Raw genomic sequence first — 24,504 nt, 5'->3', positions numbered from 1 at the left:
TAAACAGACACCTGACCTTTTGGCCAATTCAGGCTCTCTTAGAAAATCTCCAGGTGTTAGCACTTTTATTTGGGAGATGTTGGGGCCATGCTGGGTTAGACAGAAACTTTTCCATTAGTGATTTTCAAATTTTGACAGATTTATACATTGTGCTGCCTTTCACATACAGGCCTGTTTTATGGTGGAGTCTGCATTGCTATGGCTGCAGTGGCATCTCTTCTGGGAGCCTTGTTGCAGGTAGGTGCCAGACAGATTTTTCATGGCCATGTTGAATGACCCAGAATAAATTATGTAAGAAAATAATTGCTGAAGACCATTGTGGGATTAGTTTTTATTCTTTCTTGGGTACTGATGTGAACAGGCCCATGGCCTATGTTTTAAGGATCTACAGCTCAACCTGTGTTTTAAGCATCCATATATTAAATCCTGGCAACTGAGTACACAGCACTTTAAAAAGTCTCATAAATTCTTTCTGAACATCTTCTTTTCTTGTCACTTTGGAAGCTTTACCTTCCTTGCACAGCACCTGATAGCAGACTTTCTTCCTTCCTCAGGCAGCGCTCAGCATTTTTGGCATGGTTGGTGGCCCCCTTTTAGGACTGTTTGCCTTGGGAATCCTCTGCTCCTTTGCAAATGGAATTGTAAGTAGAAATTTTAAGACCTGTTCATCCAAAATTTATTGATAACTTTGGGCTTCTCCTTCCACTAATAATTCAATGTTGGGCAGCAAGGGAGATGTCTTTCTTCGAGTACATTTCCCCTTGCCCCTTTCTTCCTTATCCCAAGGAAAGGACAAACAGAGCTGTATAGGAACTTGAATTTCCATCCTATGAAGAGATTTGGATGGGGGAAATAATCTGAATAAAAATGAAGCTTTGACAAGGATTTCTTAAAACCAGTTTTAGAAGCAGGGACAATGCATCTCAAGATACAGCTGAACAACCACTAGGGTCAGAGAATTATGGCCTGTCTGAGCAAAAGGGGGTCAGGCCATGAAAGTGGGGTCTAGGCACTTGCACGCCAAATTGGGGTATTCTCAGAGTGCTTCCATATTGTAAAATTATCATTTCCAGATAGAAAACCTTTCCCATCAGAAAAAAGAACTGACAAACTTTGTTGATATTGTTTATGGTTTAGTCCAGCAGGATTACTATTTACCATTTACAGGTTTACTAATTTATTATAGTAATATTGCTATATTACTATATTAATATAGTAATATTAGTATAATATTTTACTATTACCATTTGCAGGTTTACTAATCACTGATCTTTACCTCTTTGCAGTTGAAAATTTTATATATATATACTGAAGTAACAACAAAAAAAAATATTAGCTCTCAGCCGCAACCCCACCTACATCTGATGTAGGAGAGACTTTTTCACTAAAACAGGTCACATGAGAAAATTGAAAAATTGCTCCTGTATTTTTTCAAGGAGGGCCTCAAATAAAGCAGGATTTCCCCATATACCACGAAGACCAAAGTTATCCTTTGATTGCAAAGACTTAGTGGCCAAATAAAAAGAGGTGTGTTCAGGAGCTGTGAGAAAACATCATATTTCCCCAAAGGAGAATGAAGTAATCTCCCCAGCACTTCCCAACTATATATTTCATTGCTATGAAGACTACTGTTTAGATTATCTTGACTATTTCTTACTCATCTAATTGTTATTTCTTTCAAATATCTTTTGCTTTTCATGTAAATCCAAGTTTCACTTTTTGTTTTGCAGGGAGCATTTGTGGGTCTAGTCAGTGGCTTCATTATTTCACTTTGGGTTGGAATTGGATCTCAGATTTATCCTCCACTTCCAGAGAGAACCAAGCCACTCCCTCTCTCGACTGTGGGCTGTAATATATCCTCAGGAAATTTCACATCAACAGAAATTCCATTAACAACAGTTTTCAGCACATCAGGTGCAGAAAGGTATGTGAGTTCATCAAGTACAGTAACAATGTATGCATTTTTTTAAAAGAAATACAAACATCTGAACAGTATTTACTATAAAGATCCTTCTCTGGTTTATCTTCCACACTCTTTGAGATGCAGCAGTTTTCTCTGATTTTTTTTTCCTCTCAGACTGAAGTAGTTTGTCTGAGTTATCCCACAACAGAAATCAAAGTGAATATTTCTATTGATCTGAAAAGCTTCAGTTCAATATTTGAGTTCAAAGGCTTGGACATGCCTTACTGTGGATCACAGTTTTAAACAAAGATATAATTTATAGTTATTAGATTAGCTTCCACAATCTGTCACATGAATTAGAGTAATTGGCAGTTAAAGGGCAAAATGCCAGTTAGCAGCTCTACCTACAGCAACTTGTCTGTGCAGAATAGTTCTAATCAGTACATTCAGAATGGGCACAATATATGGGATTTCCTCTGCTTTGCAATTGCCAAATGTCTTACTCTGGATGATCACAGTTAAGTTTAACACGAATGGCAATACAGAGAACAGCAGGAGCAGAAAAAAGCTGAAAAAACACATTTCTAGGGTTTCCAAATCCTTACACCTTAGAGCATTGTACAATCAAGACATACCCTGACACACTGGCTGCCCAACATCCAGTTTCATACACCACACCTCTCTCATGAGCCCTCCAGCATTGCTCCTGGCTGCTGGGAAGCACCTGTTGCAACAGAGCATGTAGTCAGGGAGAGCAGAATGAGGTGTAAAGACAGTTGCTCTGTTGTTTCTGGCTGTTTAGAGCTGCATGGGGTTGATTTCCTTGTTGGTTTTCTTTTGTGCCCCTTCCTTTAAATAACATCACCCTTGCTAAAGAAATCAATCCCTTCATCTGGATGACTAGGGTGTTCAGCTCTGCACTAGATTCACAGCAGAGACAGGACTGTCCTGTTTTACCTGCTCTGTCTCATGCATTGCCTCACTGTACTGGCTAGCCTTGTCTCTTTACAAAGGAACTTGTTCTGCAAATTTTGGAACAAATTTTCAGTGCACACGTGATTGTGTGGAGGTAGCTCAAGATTACCAGGTTGCTTGGTTCAAAAGTATCTCTGTATTTTTACACTGTCTGGAAACAAGCACTTCCAAGTTTTTTGGAACAGAAAAGGAGAGATTAACACTTTTTCTGCTTTATTTCAGGCCTGCCCTGGCAGACAACTGGTATTCCTTGTCTTATCTCTACTTCAGCACACTTGGGACACTCGTCACAGTAGTTGTGGGAATAATTATCAGCCTCCTAACAGGTACTAGTTTCAGAGTTGTGATTGAATGTGTCTCAGATCTCTTTTAAGCTAAGATGTCCTGAGAGCCACAGGAAGTGCCAGTAACCTATTGCAAACACTGTGTAAAGGTTACCATCCTAAATCGAATTTCCTTCCCTCAGTGCTTCTGCATCCCACTCCTGGTCTTTGCTCACAGCAAAAGTTCTACAAATCTCTAAGGAGAAAGAAGTTTCAGCATATTTTTGAACCTAAGGGGCATTAAAAAAAGGAAAAAAAGAAAAAAGACACCTGTCTTTCCTGTTTTATTAGATGCCTGCAGGGGCTGGAGGTTTAAGACTTGTCCCTGGACATGGCAACAACTCCAAGCAAGGAAATACACCTATGCTTCTAGAGGACAAAAGCAGTTTTACTTTGAGTGAGTTCAGAGCACTCAAGGGCTGTTGTCTGCATCCATAGAGTGCATGCTTTTCACCATATTTCTCAAGAACATGCCTAAGAGCTGCAGATCTTCTGCATGGCTATTTTAGCTTCTTTTTCAGTTTCCCAGTACTTTTGTGCAAAGGGAAAAAGCAGCTTGCCATGGGTAAGAATGGGGAGTTCAGTTCCAGCCCATGGCCTCACTACTTTTGCATCCAGGTCAGATGCAAATTAGTCTTGTCATCCACCTCATGCATGGCAGAAACAGCAAAAAAGCAGCTGTTCTTACAGCTTTTCCCAGTATCCCCAGCCAGATTCATATAACAGCCCTCATCTTGAAGGCTGTTAGATTTCAAATTTTTAGACTGATCCACAACAGCTCCAGGACTATGAAACTCCAAACTCAGTAGATAAACTCACTTCCATTAACTTCGCTATGCCTTGCACTATCAAGCACAAGCTACATTTATCTAATTTTCTTTTCCTTCTCAGTTTTTAGAAGATTTGCTCCACACTTTCTTTTAAGCACATGCTCTTCCCATTGCTATAGTGATGCTTGAATCCAAATTTTGCTTTTTACCTGGTAGGGATCAGGTTACCTATAGGCCATGAAACAAAACATGAAAACCTCACAATTCTCTAAATCCAGATGAGAATTACTCAGCCCACGATTAGAAGCACAGAAGAATTAACCTAGTCACAATGTCACCCTGCTTCTCATGGAGCAAGATTCCATTTAAGCCTCAGGTAGCAAGCAGAGCTTATTCCCAGCACCTACATCTCTTTTGTTTCCCACCCAAGAATAGCTAATCTTCCATGCCTTGAAATGCCCAGACATTCCATTAGACCTCATCCCCCCATCTTGGGGATGCCCTTAAATACTTCACTATAAAAGTTGCTCGTGTGTTTGGAGAGAGGAGTCTTGCTGATAGGGAGCTGAGAACTGGAGCTCAGGGTTCAGGGTAGCACTTGGTACCACAGCTCCTGGACTGGCAGAGTAGTCCCAGATGTGATTTATTCTTTTCTGGTGATTGCCAGATTCAATTTTTTTTCCAAAATAGGGAATCTGAGGAAGCTGGGAAATAGCTAAAGCATTTGAAATAGACGGTGAGGGATCATTTTATATCTTGAGAGAAGCAGGGTATACATTTTTGTAAAGAAATGATCCCTAAGGTCTGTGATTGCTTGATGGCTTTTGCTGCATGACTCTGTCCTGCTTGCCTGGCCTGGTGCCCATAGCTGGAGTCTGCCCCATGGTTTGCATGTGTAAAGCTGGCTGAATAAAACTTGCCTGTTTTGTAGGAGGACTAAAGCAGAACACGGATCGTAAATTCCTGCTGACCAAGGAAGATTTCCTGTCCAACTTCTCACGGTCTGAAACTGAGCAAGTAAGTGTAACTGTACATCTCTGATTGAAATCAATCTTTCCTCCAGGGGACAAAGGCAAACAAATTTCCTGGCTCACACTTTTCTAGTTAGGATGAATAGCACCTACCTGATGCTGCCTGATAGGACTATCTGGTATAAGGCAGTAGCAGAGCACAAGGCAGGTGGGAGTAAGGCAGCTGCCACAGGCAAGGAAGCAGTTTTGCCGCATCTTAACTTCAGTCAACAACAGAGAAGTAACTGAGAAAAGGGACAGTTTTCTCCATGTTTCTGCTAAAATACTCCCTAACTGGCCTCTGGGAAGCTGCCCCAAGGCACCTTGGACTCAGCAAAGCTTCCTTTGTTTGTGAACGTGTGTTCTCTAAGGCCAGAATTTTTTTGTAACTTTGTAACTTTGGCTACTATTTGAGAAAAAACATTTCTAGTCAGTGTATCTATTTCCTAGCTCTCATCCTAAGAAAAAGAAAAGAGGAAATGTTATTGGGTAATAACACCCATTAGAAGGGAAAATAGGAAATTATTATTTTTAATAAACTACAGATCACTTTTCAATCAATATAATCAGCTGAACACTCAAGTTCAGCTTTGTTCAGTAGTTTAGACAATAATCATATCTTTAAGATAGTCCAGCTTGCAAAATGTTTTTCCTTAATAGTTACAACTCCTTCTAGAATGTTCCTATGTATTTCAGCTTCTGGATAAGAACACCAGTGAAAAAAAAGGATATTCTACCATACTATTGTAATGCTATTTGCTGATGTCAGTGTGGAGATCAGCTATCCCTGAAGTCTTTTGAAAAAGAAGAAAACAATCCACCACCCACATGGAAGCTAATGTCCACAGCCATACATTTTTATGCCTGGAGTCAGAAACAAGTCTCTTTATGTATCTGTCTCTTATATGGCTAAGAGCAGAATAACAAGTGGTTGGCACCACAAATAGTGCAAAAATTGATGAGATAAAAAATCAGGACTAACTAAACAACTTTCTGCAACGAAGAGCTCAATATCTCATTCTATTTAAGAAAAATGTGACCTCAAAGCCATGGTGTACGTTAATCTTCTCTTCCTGTCACAAGGATGAGCAAGGATGAAGGGTTGGGAGTCAATAGCTCAAAGACCTGGTGGTGACATGTCAGTAGACATGAAAACAGCAATTAGAACTTTGCACACTCAGACCAATTAACAGGACAAGAACATTTTGTGTTACAAGATAATTTTACACAATTAGTACCTTATGCAATACAAAACTTTCCATGCCCCTAGAAGAATACCATCTAGTGCAATGAGTAAGTATTTGTGCTCTGTCAGCAGCCAACATGTTTTCCTGCAAGGCAGCCCTGCATGTCAGGCCAGACTCTGCTGGCCAAAGAGAGGTCAAAGAGAAGAAGACTGTTACTTCTTTTTCACAGCATGGCTTTTGTCTTTTGTTTTTTTAGCCAGAGAAAGTGGAAGTGTTGAACTGGAAACCATTTACCATGGCAGACGAAGGAACTGACAACCCTGCATTTAGCCACATTGAAATGGATGTTGCAAGTGACAAGAACAAAGCCAATGGTCTTCACATATGACACAAGGCCATGTCAGCCCATGAGGACAGTTTTGTTCATGTCAAGCACTGTTGATGTTCCTGTTATGGGTCAGCTCTGCTGGGGTCATGGGCAGGCATCTACTGAGCTTTGTGGCACTATCACCTTTGCATGACCTTGACATTAGTCAAGAAAGGAATCAGGTTTTTCTTGTGCTTCCTCACTCTCTCTGGTTCTTGGTGACAGAGCCTAAAGCAATGTTTCTATGTGAAATATTTGCCTGATATTTTTGAGCCTCCTGGAAAATATCTGCTTTTAATCTCATTTAACCCTCAGAGTGAATTTTTTGTTTGGAAAGAGTACCGTTCACCCAGACATGGCTGTTTTTCTGGCTTGATTTTTTTTTTTTTTCTTTTTTCTTTTAAGGCATTGAAAGTATGAAGAGATTGGGGTGTGGGACCTTATCAGATTGCAAGAAACAGTGGGTCTTTTTTTTTTTTTTTTTGTATAGAAGGTATATTTAGTGCTATCTGGTTAGTCTGTAGAACTGATTCTGTGAGCATATTTATTTTGCAGGTTTTGTCATCTATGTTTTTTTTAACCCACTTACTTCTTGGCTACCTGCACCTTCTCCTCTGTGCTCACTGCTGGGAGCTGCAAGAGTGCCTTTGGTGGTGGTAGAGGCAAGAGTCAGTACTGTCTTTCCTTTCATGCCCTATCTCCCTGTTTTGCTCTGTCTTGCCCTTACAGAGCTGGTCCTCATGAGGGAAATAATTATTTACACTTTTTATTCAGTGCCATGGACCAGAACCACAGCAGCCTTCTGCTGCATGCCCAGCTTGCTGGCCTAGGATTGTTCTTGCACTGGGCTGGGCACAGTGCAGCAGAGGTGTTCATAAAGAAGATTCCCTTTTGGCTGTACTGGACAAGAGTGAAGGCTGCATCTGCATTTGCCACAGCAGTTCTCTCCAGCTATGAGCTGAAACTTTCTTAGTCCTTTGTGTTCTTGGAGTTCTTGTTTTCACTCTGGGGATTCATGTTCAAGGTTGGTTCAGATCAGGCAAGTGCATACTGTGTTTTGGCAGGTGTGCAGAGCCCCCTGCACAATTCTCCGGCATGGAGAAGGGATCACAAACGATGTCACGTGGTGGAGGCTTCTCCAGGGCTGCAGGGCTTATGGATTGGCCTATCCTCTGATGGGGCTGCCAAGAGAAGGTTAACAGCTCATCCATGTGAGACCATGCCCTGTGCTGGTGTTTTGGGAGGGTGAAAACCCCCATTGCTTTCTTCTCCTGCTTGCTTTTGGGTACAGAGGGGAACAGACTGACCCACTGTGGTTTTTTTGTGCTTCAAACTTTTACTATGACTATACAGGAATGTTTAAAACTCTTCTACAGCAGCAAAATTAAGTTGGAAAATTAAAGCCATTGCAGGAAAGCTGATCTGTGATGCTTAGAAGGCAGTCATGCTTGGGAATCAAGTGAAAAACTGACTGCATGTGTTAAATGGCTTTCTAAAAGTTGTACTGCATTTGTGCAAGTACTGAGCTGCTGTAACTTGGAAAATGACACAGTGCTAGCTTAGTTACCTTGACTGGGGCCCTGTAGCATCTAAATCTGTTTTTTTCTGTGCCCTTGTGACAGAGGACACTTGATGATCTACTGTGCAAGATAAACTGTTAGCATCAGAAAACAAAGGTGAAAAAATGGGCTCGAAGGAAAAGACCAGGAGAAGAGGCCAGCCAGACACACTGTGGGTGCCAGCAGGGCCATGACTCCATCAGCTAACCCAGCACAAAACCATGTGGTGGTGGAGGCAGGCTTTCCCCATGCCTCCTGAAGCATTTTTTTTTTTTTTTTTGCATTATCCAGTGCAGAGTTTAGGGCCAGCCCCTTTCCCCCTCTGCTGTAGCTCTGGTTCAGGTCAGTGCCTAAAGCAACTGTGTGGAAGGGCTGTGATCAAGTGGGATAGATCCCATGAGTTATGTCTTGTGCCCCTTTATCTGAGATCTGAGACAAACTATAGAGTCCTGAATAAAGTCTTCTAGGATTCAGGACAGGAATATCTCTGTTTTGGGACTATCTAAGTTACTCTGAGACAATTAGCCATTGACTGAATCAGCTGGCTGTTCTTCTCAAGTCTCAGAAGATAAGAGCAGCTCATTCAACCTTGTGCCTTGTCTTCATGACCCAGAAACAGATACTGCGTTCTGTGCTATGGAATACTTCTTCAGCCTTGGAATATAACAATTTATACTTACCTGGTACTTTCAGCCCACAGATCTGAAAGAGGGTAAGTACTGCTACCTCCACGCTGCTGCAGAGTGCTGAAGTGGACTGGTGTGCCTCTGTGTACCTGTGCTTTGTGAGAGAGAGTAAGCTGTAACAAAGAACAGAACCCTGCAGCAAGCACTTGGTCTGTGTGCCTGCCAGTATGGCTCCAGCCCTCCCAATCCAAATGCTGAATTCCCATCTGAATGTGCTTCTCCAGAGGGTGACTGGTCACCGCTGTGTGAAACAGCACCAGCATGTCCTTTCTGCATCACTCTATGCTGAAATTACTCTGCTGTAGTTGATGCTGCCTTAGATCATCTGTTACTTCTACCTGTTTTGTTCATGACTAATCTTCCTGGCTATCATTCTTAAAAAATGTAGTTTTCTTCTCCGTGCTTTGAATTCACTTAGTTGTTTAAAACAGAGGAAACACATAAATTACCATCTTACCTCCCCGTTATTGATGAAGTCACTATTTAAGCACTGAGCAGACATTTAACTCAAATTTTGGTATGAAGTGAAAGTTTGGGCCAGGTGATTTTATTGGTCCACAATCATAACATCAAGATGAATTTTCACTGGGAAGTATATCTTGTTGTGAGCTAAGGTTTAGAGACAAACACCCTTACACACTTCGCAGGTGACCAAAGCAGCTGCCCCATTTCTTGCTATCTAAACTCCCATGACTGCTGCAGAGCTATAAAGGGACTCTTTTGGCTTTCTTTTTTCCTATATTCTTCTTAATTAGCATCATTAATAAAAGCAATTAATTGATTTTCAGTAATATTTTCTTGGGAAAATATACTGTCCTCTGCTAGCTGAACTCTAAACCAAGGCCTTCCTTCTCTGTGTAAAAGCAAGATAATTGTTGGAGTCTCCACCATACTCCTGCACCCTGATCCTTCATCTCTCCCAGTTAAAAGCTCTCCTGATGAAGAAATGTGGGATGCTCAAAACGGACTCATTTCACTGGAGTGGGAACACTCCGCAGTGTCCAAATTATGTGCAGCATCTGGTAGGGTCACAAGACAAAACAATTAGGAACCTGTTTAAGTAAAAACATTAAAAAACCCCAACCATAAAACCACAACAGTAATAATATTTGACTATGTGAATACACAAAAAAAGAGAAAATAGTGACAGATTTTGTCTCTTTTTGGTCTGCATTTAAATTTTACTTCTATCTGACTGGTCAGTTTGCTTGCTGAACAAATAAGGTAAACAGAAAGAAACTCATGAATGACAAGCAGTAAATATTTCATGTGCATAATTTATTTTTAAAGTTTATTACATCACATTATACAAGCATTAAACATGGCTTTATGTTGATGATTTTTTTTAAAGTGTGAAAACTTGACATTCTTCTCCATAGAATTTTTCTATTTACAAATAAACAATCTCTCTATATACTTTATATATATATATATATAAATATAATATATATGGTCAATAATGTAACTCCCCTCAGAAAGATTTAAAATAAAAAAGAACTGATTTGTAAACACGGTTTCTGTTGTAGTATTTGGTGGCTTGAATGTAGATGATGTTCTATTCCTAGATTTTTCTTTTGTCAGAGTATCTAGGTTGTTCATTTATGTTTTTTATTCTAAGATCTGTAAAACCACCATGGGACAGAATGCAAAAAACTTAGCAAACAGGCTGAAAAACAGTCCCAATATACATTTTTTCCTTGGTTTTAAAAACTGGTGTGTAACTGCTCATGAAATACATGCTGCTGTCAAGAGTGGCCTACGGAGAACAATCCTATGCTGATTGCAAGATGATTTCACAGTAAATCCTCTGATGTGTGCTGTCCTGCTTGCTATGTAAAATGTCTGTGCCATGCATTGAGGTTGCAGTTTTTTCTCATTCTCTTGAAGGTAGTGGTCTTGTGGAGCTGGAATAAGTAAACAACATACAGGACTGTCACATGGAGATTTAAACAAAACACATCATCAGATCAGGAAGAGAGTGGCATAAATTAGTTCTCCAGAGACTATTAAAATTCCATTTATTATTATACTATTATTTGTATTTTATTATTCTAGTAAATAAAAAGGGGGCATCTTTCCTGAGTGTTCTGCTATGTAGCTCTGAAGGACTCTAGGGAAATCTGTTCATCAGACCAGCAGCAGAGAAACCTCAGTGGGTTGGCTGGTCAAACTGAAGTGACAGAGCTGTACTCAGGGTCTGCCAGGGAGGTCAGAGCCCCTTGCAGCCTCATACTCAGCACAAGCTTGGCAATCATCCAGCCCATGATCTCATTTAGAATAGAGCGAGAAACATCTTCTAGCAATGTGTTGTCAGGGAAATTCATCCTAATGCAGCTATCTTGAAAACTACTCTCAAAAGCAATTATTATCTATTGCATTTCTGCTGCACATTATTTGTTTTGGCACATTTTATTGCAGTGGTTTCTCTGGAGTGGAAGTCAGTTCATATTCTACTGTGTTTCAGTTCAGTTCTCGAAGTTACTGAGATCTAAATTGACAAAGCTGCATCTTACTGCAGGGATTTGCAAAGGTCCATTTTGCTCATGTGGGTGACACTGATTTTATGCACGGCTCATGTCTCACTTTACAACTTAGTAAACAGTTTCTAAGCTCTGGTCATCTGTTGGTTTAGACATTAAACAGAGGGTATCCAAAATAATCCAATTCTTCATGAGAATTTGGTCTGAATATGATTTTGCACAGCGATCCTGTCCCAAAATTCCCAGGTTGCAACTGTAGGTGGTGGATGGTAAATACTAACCCATTTGGCATGTGTGTATTGGAGGTCAACACTGCCTCATCCCCACCCCCTGTTTACAGAGACAGAAATATTCCTATTTCCCCACTGTCCTGTGGGCTCTGTCCACAGCTGCTGTGAGCAGAAGCAAAGATGAACCAATTCCCTTCCCCATTAGTCAGGAATTTACCAGACAACCACTGCTTGTGCTCCCCACTCAGTCTGTCACCAAGCCACCACAGAACAGACTAATCCTGAAATTCCTTCAGTGATTATGTTGTTGTCTCATGGGACTTTCAGGCTTGGGCCAGGAGCAGCTGATAAAAGGGAGATGCTGTGTCATTTATCCTCTTCAGGTAGGATGGAGGGTTGCTACTAGAGGAGATTCCTTGCTTTTTTGTGCAGGCAGGCAGTAGCTACAGAGAGGAGGGTGCTCACGTTTTCTTTCATCTTTCTCCTTCCTCAAGTCATATTGCCTTTCGTCAAAGCTCCCCCCTCTCATGCAAATAGCAGAGTTTTCCTTTGCAGTGGAAAAAAGTTACTAGATCTAATTTGTCTTGGTGCAAAAGGTCCTGTTGTCATGGGAAGCTTGACGTGTCCATCTGTAGGATCTTGCATTGTGTGGTCTGTCCAGAAGGGCAAATTCTACTCTTTCTATCAAATTAGTTCCAGAATAACTTGTAGGAACAACTGATTGAAGAGCTTTCACAACACTCAGTATTTTGATTCATGTTGCTCTAGCCAACACTTATGATGTCTTCAAAGCTACAAGTCCACTCTTTTGGGTTAATAGTCTGGAAATTTTGACTGTCTTAATTAAATCAGAAATTTTAAATTTCTCAATATTAAGGAATTTGCTAAAGGATACTGACAGTGGCTTATTTTGCCCAAGTCTCATTTGCAGCCTGTGCAGAATTGCTCTGCATTAAGGATTCCAAGCTGTTTCATACCAGAGTCTTTGTTTTGTGTTTTCCCTCCACCCCTTCATAGATAATGGAATGATGAATACAAAAAGTGCTACAAGCCTAGATATTCTGGATGACTGTGTTTTATTCTGCTCACCTTGTTCATCTGTCTCTTTTTTTGTTTGTTTTACATAGGCAGATAGGTCTTTAAGACACTGTCTGACATGTGTGTGAGTACACCCTAATTCCTGACTAAGCCTCAATATGATCTGGCAACACAAATCCATGGGCAGTTCTGGGCAAGATGCCTTAACCTGATCTGATTCCTTCATACACCAGACAGTCCTATAGCTGAAAAGGCACTGTTCAAAACTTTAACACGTCTTACCAACTTTTCACAGCGTCATTTCCAAATAAATGACCCTACAGCTAGATACCTCTGGCCACAATTGGCTTGGCTATCTGCACTTCTGATGCCTACATTTTTCAGCATTGTCAGGCCAGCTGATCAGACTCATGATCATGCATGTCCTTCTAGATAATACTTCAGTATTGTTGAGCAATGGAAATGGCCCAGCTACGTGACCTTAACTGGTGGCAAACGCAAACTAACGCAGCTGGGTCTGCTGTGGAAGAGAGCAACGCTGCCATGCACGTGCTGCAGGTGGTGGCCACACACAGAGACAAACACTGCCACGCTGCCAAGGCACAGTCACTGCTTGGGAAGTAGCAACTTCATGAGAATGAGCCGTAGGATCACCAAGTTCTGGAAAGCACTGGAAGTTGTGTAACTGCTGTGAAGTTCAGGGCCTCGAGTTTTAGTCATGGCCTGGGAGCTTCCTGGCAAGAGTGCAGAGACTTAGTATTGGTCTGATGTGCTTGTGCTGACATCAGCTCTGGAGAGGACTAAGCCTTGGAAACACCTCTAATTTCAAAAGACTTATGACAAAATCCACCCTGTTGAAGAGGGGCACACATGTGCTAAATGCACACATTACTGACTATTCCTTTCAGTGCACTCTCTGCTGTAGAAAACCAGGATTTTTTTTATAAACAAGAGTTCTTATTTTCTTTTAAGCAGTTTCTTCCTCGTCCTGTCATGGCCACTCATTGTGATAAGATTTTCCATTCTTTTTCCTTTCCTTCCGCTCTTTTTGCAGACGTTCTAGCTCAGCTTCATACATCATTTCCTGAATCAGGTACTTTTCTCTCCTCATTCGATCTCTCAGATCTTTTGGAAGATCTGGAATTAAGTAGGAGATCAGATGCTTTATGCAAAAGACAAGGTGCTGTGAACACAAAAAAAGGAAAGAAAAATTTAAAACCTCAGGAAGAAAACAAGTACCTTTCATATCTTCTGATATGCAGACAGATGCTGTGCTTAAACTAAATCCGTTACTAAATTTTAAGAGAAAAAAACCCATGAAGTTTTTTTCCCCACAAAAACTCCAGCCAGTCAAGTGAAGTGTGGGTCACAGCAGAAATTATGAGAAGGTGGGTTAAAATAAAGCCTCAGAACTGTTCTGTGACCTGTGTGTTCAAGGCTCAGAGGTCATGATTTGCTGTAAGGCTGTTTGGACAGAGCCTGGTATTAGTACTGGTATTAGTTCCTGCTCTGAAGGAAGAGGAGGCTCAAATGATGGAACACTTTCCTGTTGCCATAAACACTTACACCAAAATTTGAAGTAGTGTATCTATACAAGAGCAATGTAATGTATCTATACAAACAAAACCTAAAGACTTTTTCTTAAACTGTGTCTCTTATCCAAAGACATACTCCTGTTTAGCAAACACCACAGTTAAATAGAAGTTGACTGATCCTTTGTCCCTCTTATTTTAGGCATGACACAGCAAAACTTGAGTTAGATACCTGAGGATTGTGCTTTTCTGTTTGATCAAAAATGCTGCTTGGAGATTTACTCACTTCACTTAAGAGGAGGAACAAAAAAATCCTCCATCTCAGAAAGGACATACATTCTAGATTGAAGAAATAAAGGTATTTCTTTTTCTCCAAGCAGAACCCTTCTTTTGAAAGCCACTGAAAAGAGAATGTAAAAAGAGAATGTAAAATCTCTTCCCTCATGTTAAATAAACTCACAATACTCTAATTGTTGGGGGTTTTTTTGCCAAACCTAAAAAGAGGAAAAAAAAGTCTCTTCTGTCAGTTTGGCCTGGACAAAGAATTCCTTTTACAGTGATAGGAAATACTTTTGTTTGTTTTAAAAGGAGGTTAAGTTATCCAAAACAAACCACACTCAGAGTGCCACAAAGGGGCCTGAGTCTAGGCAGTTACTTAATTTATGAAAAAAACCTTCCTTGAATCCCCCATCTCTTTGTGCAATCTTTATTGTAAGCGCTGCAGCAATCACAATATAATCCTTAGTGTTTTAGAAAAAAATAGGTCATGGTTTCTGCTGCAATTACCTTTTTGATTTCATAGATATAGCTAAGTTATAGTTATAGTTATAGTTATAGTTATAGTTATAGTTATAGTTATAGTTATAGTTTAGTTATAGTTATAGTTATAGTTATAGTTATAGTTGTAGTTAGTTGCAGTTTGCAGTGTCAATAAGCAGAGTGGCTCATGTTGAGGGAGGCAGATATGAGCCAGCCTATGGCTTTGGTTGAGACAAAGCAAAAAGTCAACTCAGATGCGCCCACTACCACTAAAAGTTATTCCACAGATCACAAATTTGGTTGGACACTGAGACTTGAACAGGGCTCACTTTTCTTGCCTCACTTCCCTTTGTGCCTACACTGGGCTGCCTTTATGTCAAGTGTGTATCAAGAGGCCAGAGTCTCTTCAGTCTTTAAAATTCTTAGGCTGACCTGCCAAGACCATTCTTGTAGTCCTTTTTGGAAATGCATACCCTGACTTTCAGTACTGACTGCTCATGAAACTAGAAGGGATTAAGCCCAGCAGGCCTCTATCAAGTCTTTCTCTCTTTCTTTCCCTTAATATTTCCCTGAGTGTGGAACAGATGATGGCAGAAATGATCTCCTTGGAAACCAACTGCTAGTAAGTTACCCAGTGTAAAGGAAGAAGAGAGCCCAACCTGCAGTGCCATATTCCTTCACCTGAGAAGGTCTGAAAATTGCAATCATGGGGAATTTGCTGAAGTATTTGGGCTTCTGCTGAGCCACAAAGTATAGAAATAATAATCTAGAAAATGCTTCTTCTCCACCTTTGCTCTAACATAAATGCTTCTGTTGTGTTATCCAAAGAGGTGTGTTGAAAGCTCAGTTCAAAATGAATTTACACTCTTCTGTGAGTCAGGATGCAATATGTGCTCATGAACATTACACCACATGCCAGAATGGTGACTACAGTTTCCATATCTGTGTTGAATGCCCTGTTGCTATGATTTCAGAGCAGCAGATTGAGTAAAATGGTTTTTAAAATCATGTGTTCCTTCTTTGGCTTCTTCACAGTGTAAAAGGCATTTCAAACTTCTTCTGCTGGAGAGATGTCGAGCTCCTGGATTCTGGTGGGGATGTTCAGGTACTTGAAATTAGGTCTTATGAGCTGCATTTTCTAATTTTTTTTTTTTTTTTTGGTAAATCATCCTATCCAATTTTTCTACCCTTCTGGCTCTCTTTTTCAAAATCAGCATGGGAATACCAGTCATGTGAAGTTGGTATTATCTCCTTTGGTTTGCCTTAAAGACACCGAGTTACTGACAGTAAAAACTAACATCATGAACATGGACAAAGATACTGAATCCTTTTCATTGTCGTCATCTTTGTGATGCCAACCATTCTGGAGGACTGAAAGGCATTAAAAAAAAAACAAAAACAAAGAAAAAAAGCTAGATGTGTAAATACTGTAACTTTAACTCTCATTGTTTCTCAGTTTCTCAGATTTAATATTTTCTCATGTTCCTTCACCCCTCACACAACAGTCAGCATATGGCTTCCCAACCTAGACAAATTACTAAAAAAGTAAATAAAAGCTTCATTTATTTCCCCCTCTTTGCAAACCACTGATATAGTTTTCAGTGTTATTTTCCCTTTTCTATAAGAACCTACATTCCTGTGAAAACAAAGCCGAGAATACAAAGCACAATATAAGCAGAAGAAACTAAGACAAAAACCACCTCAACAGCTGCCATCATAGATCAGCCCAATGCAAAGTTTCAGAGGGAAATTTGTTTTCTTTTTGGTTTTGTTCTGCCACCTGGATGGGCACTGACCTCAAACACAATAATGAAGGCCAAGCGTGCTGCCAGGACGTGCCAGAACTGCAGCGTGTACCCGTAGGGCACGGGCGAGTGCGGAGGGTCCCGGTAGTCCCTGTACCTGAAAGACAAGCACAGTGGGGGAGTTAGCAACCTCTGCACTGCTGCCTGGGTGAAGGCAACCCCAAAACTTGTCTTCTCTTGGCCAATACATTCTCTGCACCAAAAATGAGCTCAGTGCAAACTGCACAGGATACCCTAATGCTGCTCGCTTCTAAGGCTGGGCTTGACTTCAGGTCAGGTGCCTGCTTTGGAAAGAAGTGTGCTGATCACCTCCACTTACTTCTCTTCATGCAGGTGGACTGACTTTCAGCTGAAACCTACCAGGAAGATGCACTCCAGGAGTTCTAATGGAAATTGGGTACAAAGGACCCAAACCAGTGTCTGTCTGAAGAAAAGCCCTGAGACAAATACAGAGGATGGGAGGAGCTTTGACCCTACAGCATCTCCCTTGGCAGCACAACATGTACCTTTTAGGCATCTCAGAACTTGGAGAAGGGTGGGATGCTCTGCTCATTTAAGGGACATTTTATTCCCTTTATTCATGGACATTTTGAACCCATAATTGTCCCCTGTTTTGTCAGCCTGTCAGTTCTCCCTGACAGTAAAAATGCCTCATGGATTCCACCTGGCCCTTGATCAATTAGTTGGCCACCCCTGGTGTAAAACATGACTCATCCTGACTTGAGCAGAGCCAGCACTGCACCTCTTGGTCTATCAAGAGGTGAGGACCACGAGAGAAAGTGATCTAGTGTCTTCTCTCACAGTATTATTTGGAAGACTTTAGGCCTCCAAAATTTAACTGTAGGTATCTATGGGGAAAGTTGGATCCAGGACTAGTCCAATATTGTGTTTACAAACTATGAATCTCTTTAAGTCACATATTCTAGAGTCCATTTTTACTAGCAGTTTGTTAATTCTAAAATAGAACTGGGGAAATGTTATTTAAAAGTAGTGTAAAAATTGTTCGCTTCATCATCTGTTTCCTAGGTGGGACAGAAAACCCACTGTAAAAAAATATTGAAAATACCATAGTAAATAACACAGGTTGATCACTAAGTTAGTTTAAAGAAACTAATGAAAATGCAGATGAATAAAAGAAATAAACGTCATTTAATCTCTATGACAATCTGTATTTCTCCATGAAGCTTCACCTTCTTAGATTGCAGAGGGTGCTATACAAACTGAAATAAACTGTCTTCACATCTTAGTTAGCATCAAATATCTCAGAAATTGCAGTGTTTCTAGAATAAGTCCTAAAAACTGAGATGATCTTTCCTTGTGCAAGTAGCATTCTGACTTCATAGTTTAGGATGTTTTACAATATCCTAAGAATCCCAAAAAGAGAAATCCCTGGACCAAGTCCCGGCAGAGTATATATTTTCTTTCTTTTTTAACTCACTAGGAATGCATTCTTACACATGAAAAAATGGGGAAATCTTTTATAAACAACCAGATTAGCACAGCACTATCTGTGTTCCAGACAACCAGAAGTTAACTGGGACTTTTTTTCAGACATACTGCCTTCCTGGAAAAATGCCTACACTATTACACAGTAGAATGTGATATTTCCTTTACTCCCTATCAATATCTGTCCTGAAGTGCAATTAAAATGACTGATGCTTTAGTAGAATGCAGTTTGGTAAGGAGCTGATAAATTCAGATAAAGAAAGATGTTAATTTTCTTTCAAGGGTAGATATACATGACATTTCAGTGTCTCCCAAAAGGACAGATATCTCTTTTGGAGATTTATCACATCAAATTTAATAGTGTTCTGTTTAGGGGATATTGAGCAGACAATTTTTTGTTTTTTTTATTGTGGGATTTCCATCATCAAATTTAAGGGGCAGCAACTTCATGCTAGAAGTTGGGGAAGAAAGGAATTGAAGGCGGGGAAGAGAATGGTCAGAACGACAAAAAAAGTATTAAATAATGCTATAGCAAACTATGTGGAATGGAATATTCTCACTGTGGCTCTGCTGCAGGGGTGAATTCAGCTTTGGAATACTCTTTCTGCCAAATAAGTTGCAACAGTCTTAAATGAAAGCATTGATGCCACCCCCTCCTCCCATTTATTATGCTCAAAATTTGTCTTATTCACAAAAACATTGCAATATAGCAAGTATCACTGACTTTTGCTGAATCACAGACCTTTGTGGTATCCCAGAGTATCTTTGGTTCTTTAGGCACTCATAAATAAAAGGATTTCAATTCTTCACAGTGAAAAATATTGGGACTAGGTGTACCTGCTAAAAGGCTACCAGGTCTCATGATTGTAATGTAACATTGCAATTAAAAAAAAATGGTAGCTGTATTTGTTTGGTTGGGACACTATTGAAGACTTCTATGTAGCCCCTTGGGGTTTTTGGCCATGAAATTCACTCAGGTACAAATCTGCCATTACGGACTTTTCTCAGACTCCAATTTCTCCAATCTGTTGTTGAGGACAAAGGCATGCAGACAATTAACTGCTCATCTTCCTTTGATTCCAACCACAAGTATATGATTATTACTAATAATCACACCAGTAAGCAATGACATAATCCCATTACCAATTCCACAGTTTGGAAATGCTGGATTTGAGGTTTTGCAAAGACAGCTTATGACAGAGCCTGTTTATGTCTGTCAGACCTGTGAAATACCTCAGTGTGGCCTCTCCTGTGCAACCCTGACTTCCTGTGCATGTCCTGTGTTATCATCTCATCACTACTGGGTCTCACTGGTACCTAAGTAATCAGGCACCTATTAATGGCCCTTTGATTTGACTGATTGATTTGATTTGATTTGATTACTGGCCCTTTGATACCACATTTATCCGTGATGATTGTGTCTGAATCAAGCTATGACGCCATAAAAATCCTGCATTAGGAGCACACTCCAGATACCAACTTTTTGGCTTCTCTTTTATCTGAGGAAGGAATCATGCAGGTAACAGCCAAACAGTACCAAGAAGAGCATGACCCTGAACAGCACAGTTAAAACTTTAAATTTTTGTCTTCTAACATTTAGTTTCAATTTCAGATTTATTATGACGCTTCTCCATTTCAATGTCCTAAAGCAGAGAAGTATGTTGACCAGAAACTTACCTGCAATATTTTAATGGTGAACCAGAGAATTCACTTCCATTTGATGTTGGCTCTGAACGGTTTTCAAAGTCAGACACCAGAAATACTGATAAACTGGCATTAACATAGCCAACCATACACCTAGAGGGGACAAAATGCTGTCAGCAGGACACAGCAAGGCTTTTCCATTAACTGTTGTACCCAGGAGGATGTCCTTTGGGTTTCATAAAATCCAAAAGCACAGTTTTGGTGCTTATTAATATTTGAAAGGGATGTTGAGGCAATATAAAAGAAATGCTAAAGTAGGTCAGATGAACAATAGAAGTGAAGCAATGGTAGATTTCTATGGGAGAAGGAATGGTGAAGATTGGGACTGGTTACTTTTGAAAAGTCACCTAAATGGTGAACAATAGGGACAGTGAAAATAATGAGGAGGGTCAGGAAGATAATCAAAATATTCCCACTGTTACACTCATGGTACTATCACAAAGGGACACTAAATCAGATGGAAAGATAATACACTTAAAAGGAGCTTTTTAGAAAATGTCCAGTTAATCAGAGGAACTCCATTCTAGAGGATCCCAGCTTGACTGAACACTGTGAGGGCCAGCCAAAATTTAGAGAGCACTGAGTAGGGGAAGTTATGTTCCCTGTTGAAGGGCTGTGGGTGTCAAGAGAAGGCTCAAGTTTAGGGTTAGCAAAGCTGAGGGGATCTGGCCAAAATGTGTTGTGCTGTTCATGCTGCACTGCCCAAACACAGGTAAGTGTAGGCACACTACTTATCTTGGTGTAAAGTATAATGCACAGTAAGGGTTGGGGGATTTTGGGTTTGGATTGGGTTTTTCTAAATATGGACTTTACAGTCTTTGAGAAATTATATTCAAACACCATCTGGCTTTGTCTTCATATAGATTACACTTGGAACTTAATTTAATTCCAGTATTTTTCTAGTATCATTGTGTGTCATGTAGATCTAATAGTTACAGATGTTTTTTGAAAGAAAAGAGTACCTCTCTCTTTTGAGCCATTAAATAACAGATGGTCTTCACCCCAGAATTTGAGAAAACTCACTATTCCTGTGGATTTTTGAATACCTTCCTGCTTTTGTAATATTACTTGCTAATAACATTATTCAGAATGCTGACATAATCAGTTTAAATACAGGTTAGCTCCTTCAAAATATTACTACCTGACAGCTTCATCTAGAAATTCACTCAAAGAGGCAGCAGAAATGTGACAACATTGTACTAGAGGTTTGTGAAAAGAAGATAAGAGCCAAACTGTGAGCCAATCTACTTCCCCTGAGCAGAACTTGTTTCAAAGCCACTGAGTCATATTTGAGTCTTGAGAGAAACATTTCTAAAGGTGTTGTTTTTCATCCACAGTGATTCTGAGAAAATCCTTCCTCATGCTTTCTTTAGCAATGAGAGTTGCTTACAGTGCCCCAGCATCCTGTAGATCTTTACAATGGCACGAGCAGAGGCACATGCTCAGGAACAACTGGCACCAGACCACTTTGCCCCTGAAGGGATTTGAATTCTTCATGAAAGTAAACAGAAGATCCTCCCTAGCCCCAGCCAAAGCACCCAAATCCTTGCAGGACAGGAGTTAGCAGGTCTGCTAATCAGGAGCTGCCCCACCAGATGCCTTTCTTCTGTCAGAATGATTAAATGCATTGACAGTCAAAAGATGTCAGAGAAGCAGCAACAGATGAACTCACTTTCTGCAGCAGGGAGTAAAAAAATCAATCTGCCACATGTCCAATAGCAGAATGCAAGCTCTCTGTCACTGTCTACTGCTCAGCCTGGGTTTCTTGGCACTGCAGGGTTCCTTGCTCATGGCACTGCTAGGGCATTTGCAAACTGTGTCCGTGTTTGGCTGGATTCAGTGACCTTCCAGAGTCCAGCAGCTGAGATTTCACAAGTGGCCATGCAGTAACTATCTCATGCTTGCTGGTAGTGTGCACATGCTAATATAATCTCAGTGCTTAGCAGCACTGAAAGAAAATCCACTTAGGCAGCAGGGATTCAGATCACAAATGTCTCCTGGAAGATTTAATCTAAGAACTCTAGTTTTAGAAGAAAAACAAATTGCTTTTCTCTGTGAGTATATATTGATGTATTAGTTGGAAATTTCTTCCTCTTGCTAGACACTACTTTTTAAAGTAATACATGCTGAATATTACATCAGGATACCCCCCAGTGTACAAGTGTAAGATGCTCAATAATTCTTTACTGATTTGTATCTCTGAAGCATTGCTTCTGAAAAAAAACAGGATTATATCCATGTGCTACCAGCTGGGAAGTACAGCTTGGGCAGCATCCTGTCACACACACAAAATCTCTGAAACAGCTCTGCCATGTTTGTCTTGAAGTAACCTCATGGATCACAGTCACTCAGCAACCCATTCTGGGAATATGCAGAGCACCAGTACCGGTGGTGTCTGGTACCTGTCACCTAGACACAAGCAGTACCTTTGGTTTAGTGGAATCAGAGCATACACAGACAGTAATACTGCACCTGTTTGAGCAGATTTTCATGCACATCTGTTCCCCCCTCCAAATAAAAAGCCTTACTTTTGTCCTGCTTCTCCTTGGCCAGCACAGGGTCCATATTTGTAAGCATAAACGAGGCGAGGGATGAAATCTGATGTCACCGCTATAACAAACGCATTTGTGATAACCGAGAGGATTCCAATGCCTTCCAGGATCCCATACCAGATGCCTGTTCAACAAGGACAGCATGTTTGCTCCAGGAAAAACAAGAACCAAAGTGCCTGGAATACTGCATGATCTGAAGTAGCTTTCCCCACTGCACAAGGTGTTTTTATGTAGTTTTCATCCAAGGGTCACTGAGTAAAAATAAATTTTCTTATTGAACAGTGAGACCTCATCACTGTGAATCACACCAAGGGAAGGTTAGACCTACCCAGTGATTTAATGAGGGACAGAATTGCCCCTGAAACTTTGCTAGAAGGCAATTTATTTTGAGAAATCACATTTGAATCAACATGAAAAAAGGTATTCTTCTGTGCTTCTATTAATGACTGGTTTTTGTACAAATTATGCCTGTAGTGTATACCATGTATGGCTGTTGTCCAGGCTTGTGCCAGAACCCACAGATTCACATTGTTCTCATTCAAAGCTTTAATCAGACTTTAGGCACATGCTAGAATGCTCTAAGAGCACAAAGCCTGAGCTTCTGCTATTTCTTGGTGTGGGCTATGGATCTTTGCAATGCAGTTGGTTGGTGAGGTTTCCTATTTACCCCTCTGAAAGCACCAGGGATTCAGCATTGGGCAGATGAATTTGTTTTTGAGTTCTTCCTAAAGGTGTTGTGCTTTTGCATCCTGCAAGGACAGAAGAGATTTGTAGCCAAAATAAGTTCAGAGATCCTTTGCAATAGTGTGTGGCTGGATGGCCTCAGGATTGTGTGGACCCTGTGTTCAGCAATGCAGGCGTCACACTTTACACCTTGGCTGCTAAATCCTCCAGAAAATCATTAAAAGACATTTTCCAATATAGAGTATTAATTGCATAAGTAGATTGGCATCAGATACTTGAGGTTTTTTTGAACAATCAAGGGCTGTATTAGTAATTGGGAAGATGACTGAAAATACCTTAATCTGCTCTTACTTGAAGTGGTCAAAGCTTTGATGAATAACACACATATATAACAAATTCCACTTAACAAAGAGCTCACCTATATCTTTGGCTCTTGAAGCTAAAGGTCTTCTCCACTGAGTAACAAATTTGTAAGCATCAAGCCGAATTTCAATAATATTGTTTAGTAAGGCCAGAAGTGGTGCCAGTGGAAAAGCTGCCACAAAAATGGTTGTGAACCCAAACTGAAGAACTGGGGGAAAAAAAAAGGAAATATCACAGGATAACTGTTAGGATCCAATCCCAAGGTCTAAGATACCAAACAGTGTATGCAAATATGCTGTATGTACAAAGTATACAGACACTTCTTATTATGTCATACTATGTAATGGTCTAGGGGCAGTTTTACAGCAAGTCCTTGTCAAAAGTTAGAAGAAAGAATAAAAAGCCCCCGGAATGGACAGCACCATCTAAATTTTGTAATTTGGAATGAAGTTCTGAAGGGAACAAACTGTGCTTTTAGAAAGGGACATTTTTACTCCAGCATCAGCTAGGATCTCTCAGTACTTGCAAAGATTAGGGATGAATACATTCCTTTCAATAGTTCAGATGGAAACAGTTTGAAATTTGGTTTAAGTTTCTAGAGGTAGGTTTTCAGATTATGAGATTTCCCATTAATTTGAAAATAATTGTGTGAGGGAGAAAAGGAAAAAACCAATCATGACATATGCAGTTCAGTCACATAGGGCAAAAGTTTATGTTTTTTTAATGTCTTTTTTTGAGCAGCTATTCTCCTCTCTCCTATGGATAGAGCAATGCCTTCTTGGCAGTAAGTGACTTTGTTAATGTGAGGTAGTAAATGAGGGAGGATTTTAAACATAAACAAGCATGCTGGTCTGTACCATGCACTTCAAAGGAAAAACACAAGACAACTTTCTTTAGAAAATAACAGAAAAGTTCTTCAGAAATGCGTGCAGATAAAGAACAGGGCTCTGGCTTGGAAAAACAAATCCAGAATGGGAAATATTTCATGGATGGGAAATTAGCAAACCATCAGCAGTGTGCTTAACTACATTGGTTTGGTTCTTAAAAACTGACTCCCATTCCTCACCTGACCTGTGAGAATGAAAACCTTTTTGCAGTCTCCTTAGCTTAATTTAGTGATAATTAAAGTTA

At 40.2% G+C, this 24,504-nt stretch overlaps 2 protein-coding genes across 5 annotated transcripts in view; one reads left to right on the top strand and one right to left on the bottom strand.

The window, feature by feature from the left end:
• The window catches only part of SLC5A8 (solute carrier family 5 member 8), a 29,473-nt gene extending 19,117 nt beyond the window's left edge, over positions 1-10,356 (top strand). The window contains exons 10-16 of one of the 2 annotated variants that reach the window (XR_007776540.1): positions 170-237; positions 555-641; positions 1,731-1,924; positions 3,101-3,204; positions 3,493-3,598; positions 4,903-4,988; positions 6,425-6,553. Coding sequence is in view for 1 of the 2 variants with exons in the window: in XM_009086633.4 (XP_009084881.2) it covers positions 170-237; positions 555-641; positions 1,731-1,924; positions 3,101-3,204; positions 4,903-4,988; positions 6,425-6,556 (671 nt within the window). In the remaining variant the exon portion in view is untranslated. Of the gene's footprint in view, positions 1-169; positions 238-554; positions 642-1,730; positions 1,925-3,100; positions 3,205-3,492; positions 3,599-4,902; positions 4,989-6,424 lie in introns of both variants that reach the window. The other variant, XM_009086633.4, reaches the window with a different exon arrangement.
• The window catches only part of LOC103813633 (anoctamin-4), a 235,008-nt gene continuing 217,447 nt past the window's right edge, over positions 6,944-24,504 (bottom strand). The window contains exons 31-35 of one of the 3 annotated variants that reach the window (XM_050969710.1): positions 23,429-23,581; positions 22,303-22,450; positions 19,748-19,867; positions 16,616-16,721; positions 6,944-13,711 (exon numbers count right to left, since the gene is read on the bottom strand). In XM_050969710.1, coding sequence (XP_050825667.1) covers positions 13,520-13,711; positions 16,616-16,721; positions 19,748-19,867; positions 22,303-22,450; positions 23,429-23,581 — 719 coding nt within the window. In that variant the 3' untranslated portion in view covers positions 6,944-13,519. The remainder of the gene's footprint in view (positions 13,712-16,615; positions 16,722-19,747; positions 19,868-22,302; positions 22,451-23,428; positions 23,582-24,504) is intronic. The other 2 variants (XM_050969708.1, XM_050969707.1) reach the window with 2 other exon arrangements.

The sequence above is a fragment of the Serinus canaria genome, chromosome 1A (genome assembly GCF_022539315.1).
Source record: "Serinus canaria isolate serCan28SL12 chromosome 1A, serCan2020, whole genome shotgun sequence".
Taxonomy (NCBI): Eukaryota; Metazoa; Chordata; class Aves; order Passeriformes; family Fringillidae; genus Serinus; species Serinus canaria.
The sequence above is the reverse complement of the archived record's forward strand: the minus strand, read 5'-3'. Positions and strand labels throughout refer to the sequence as shown.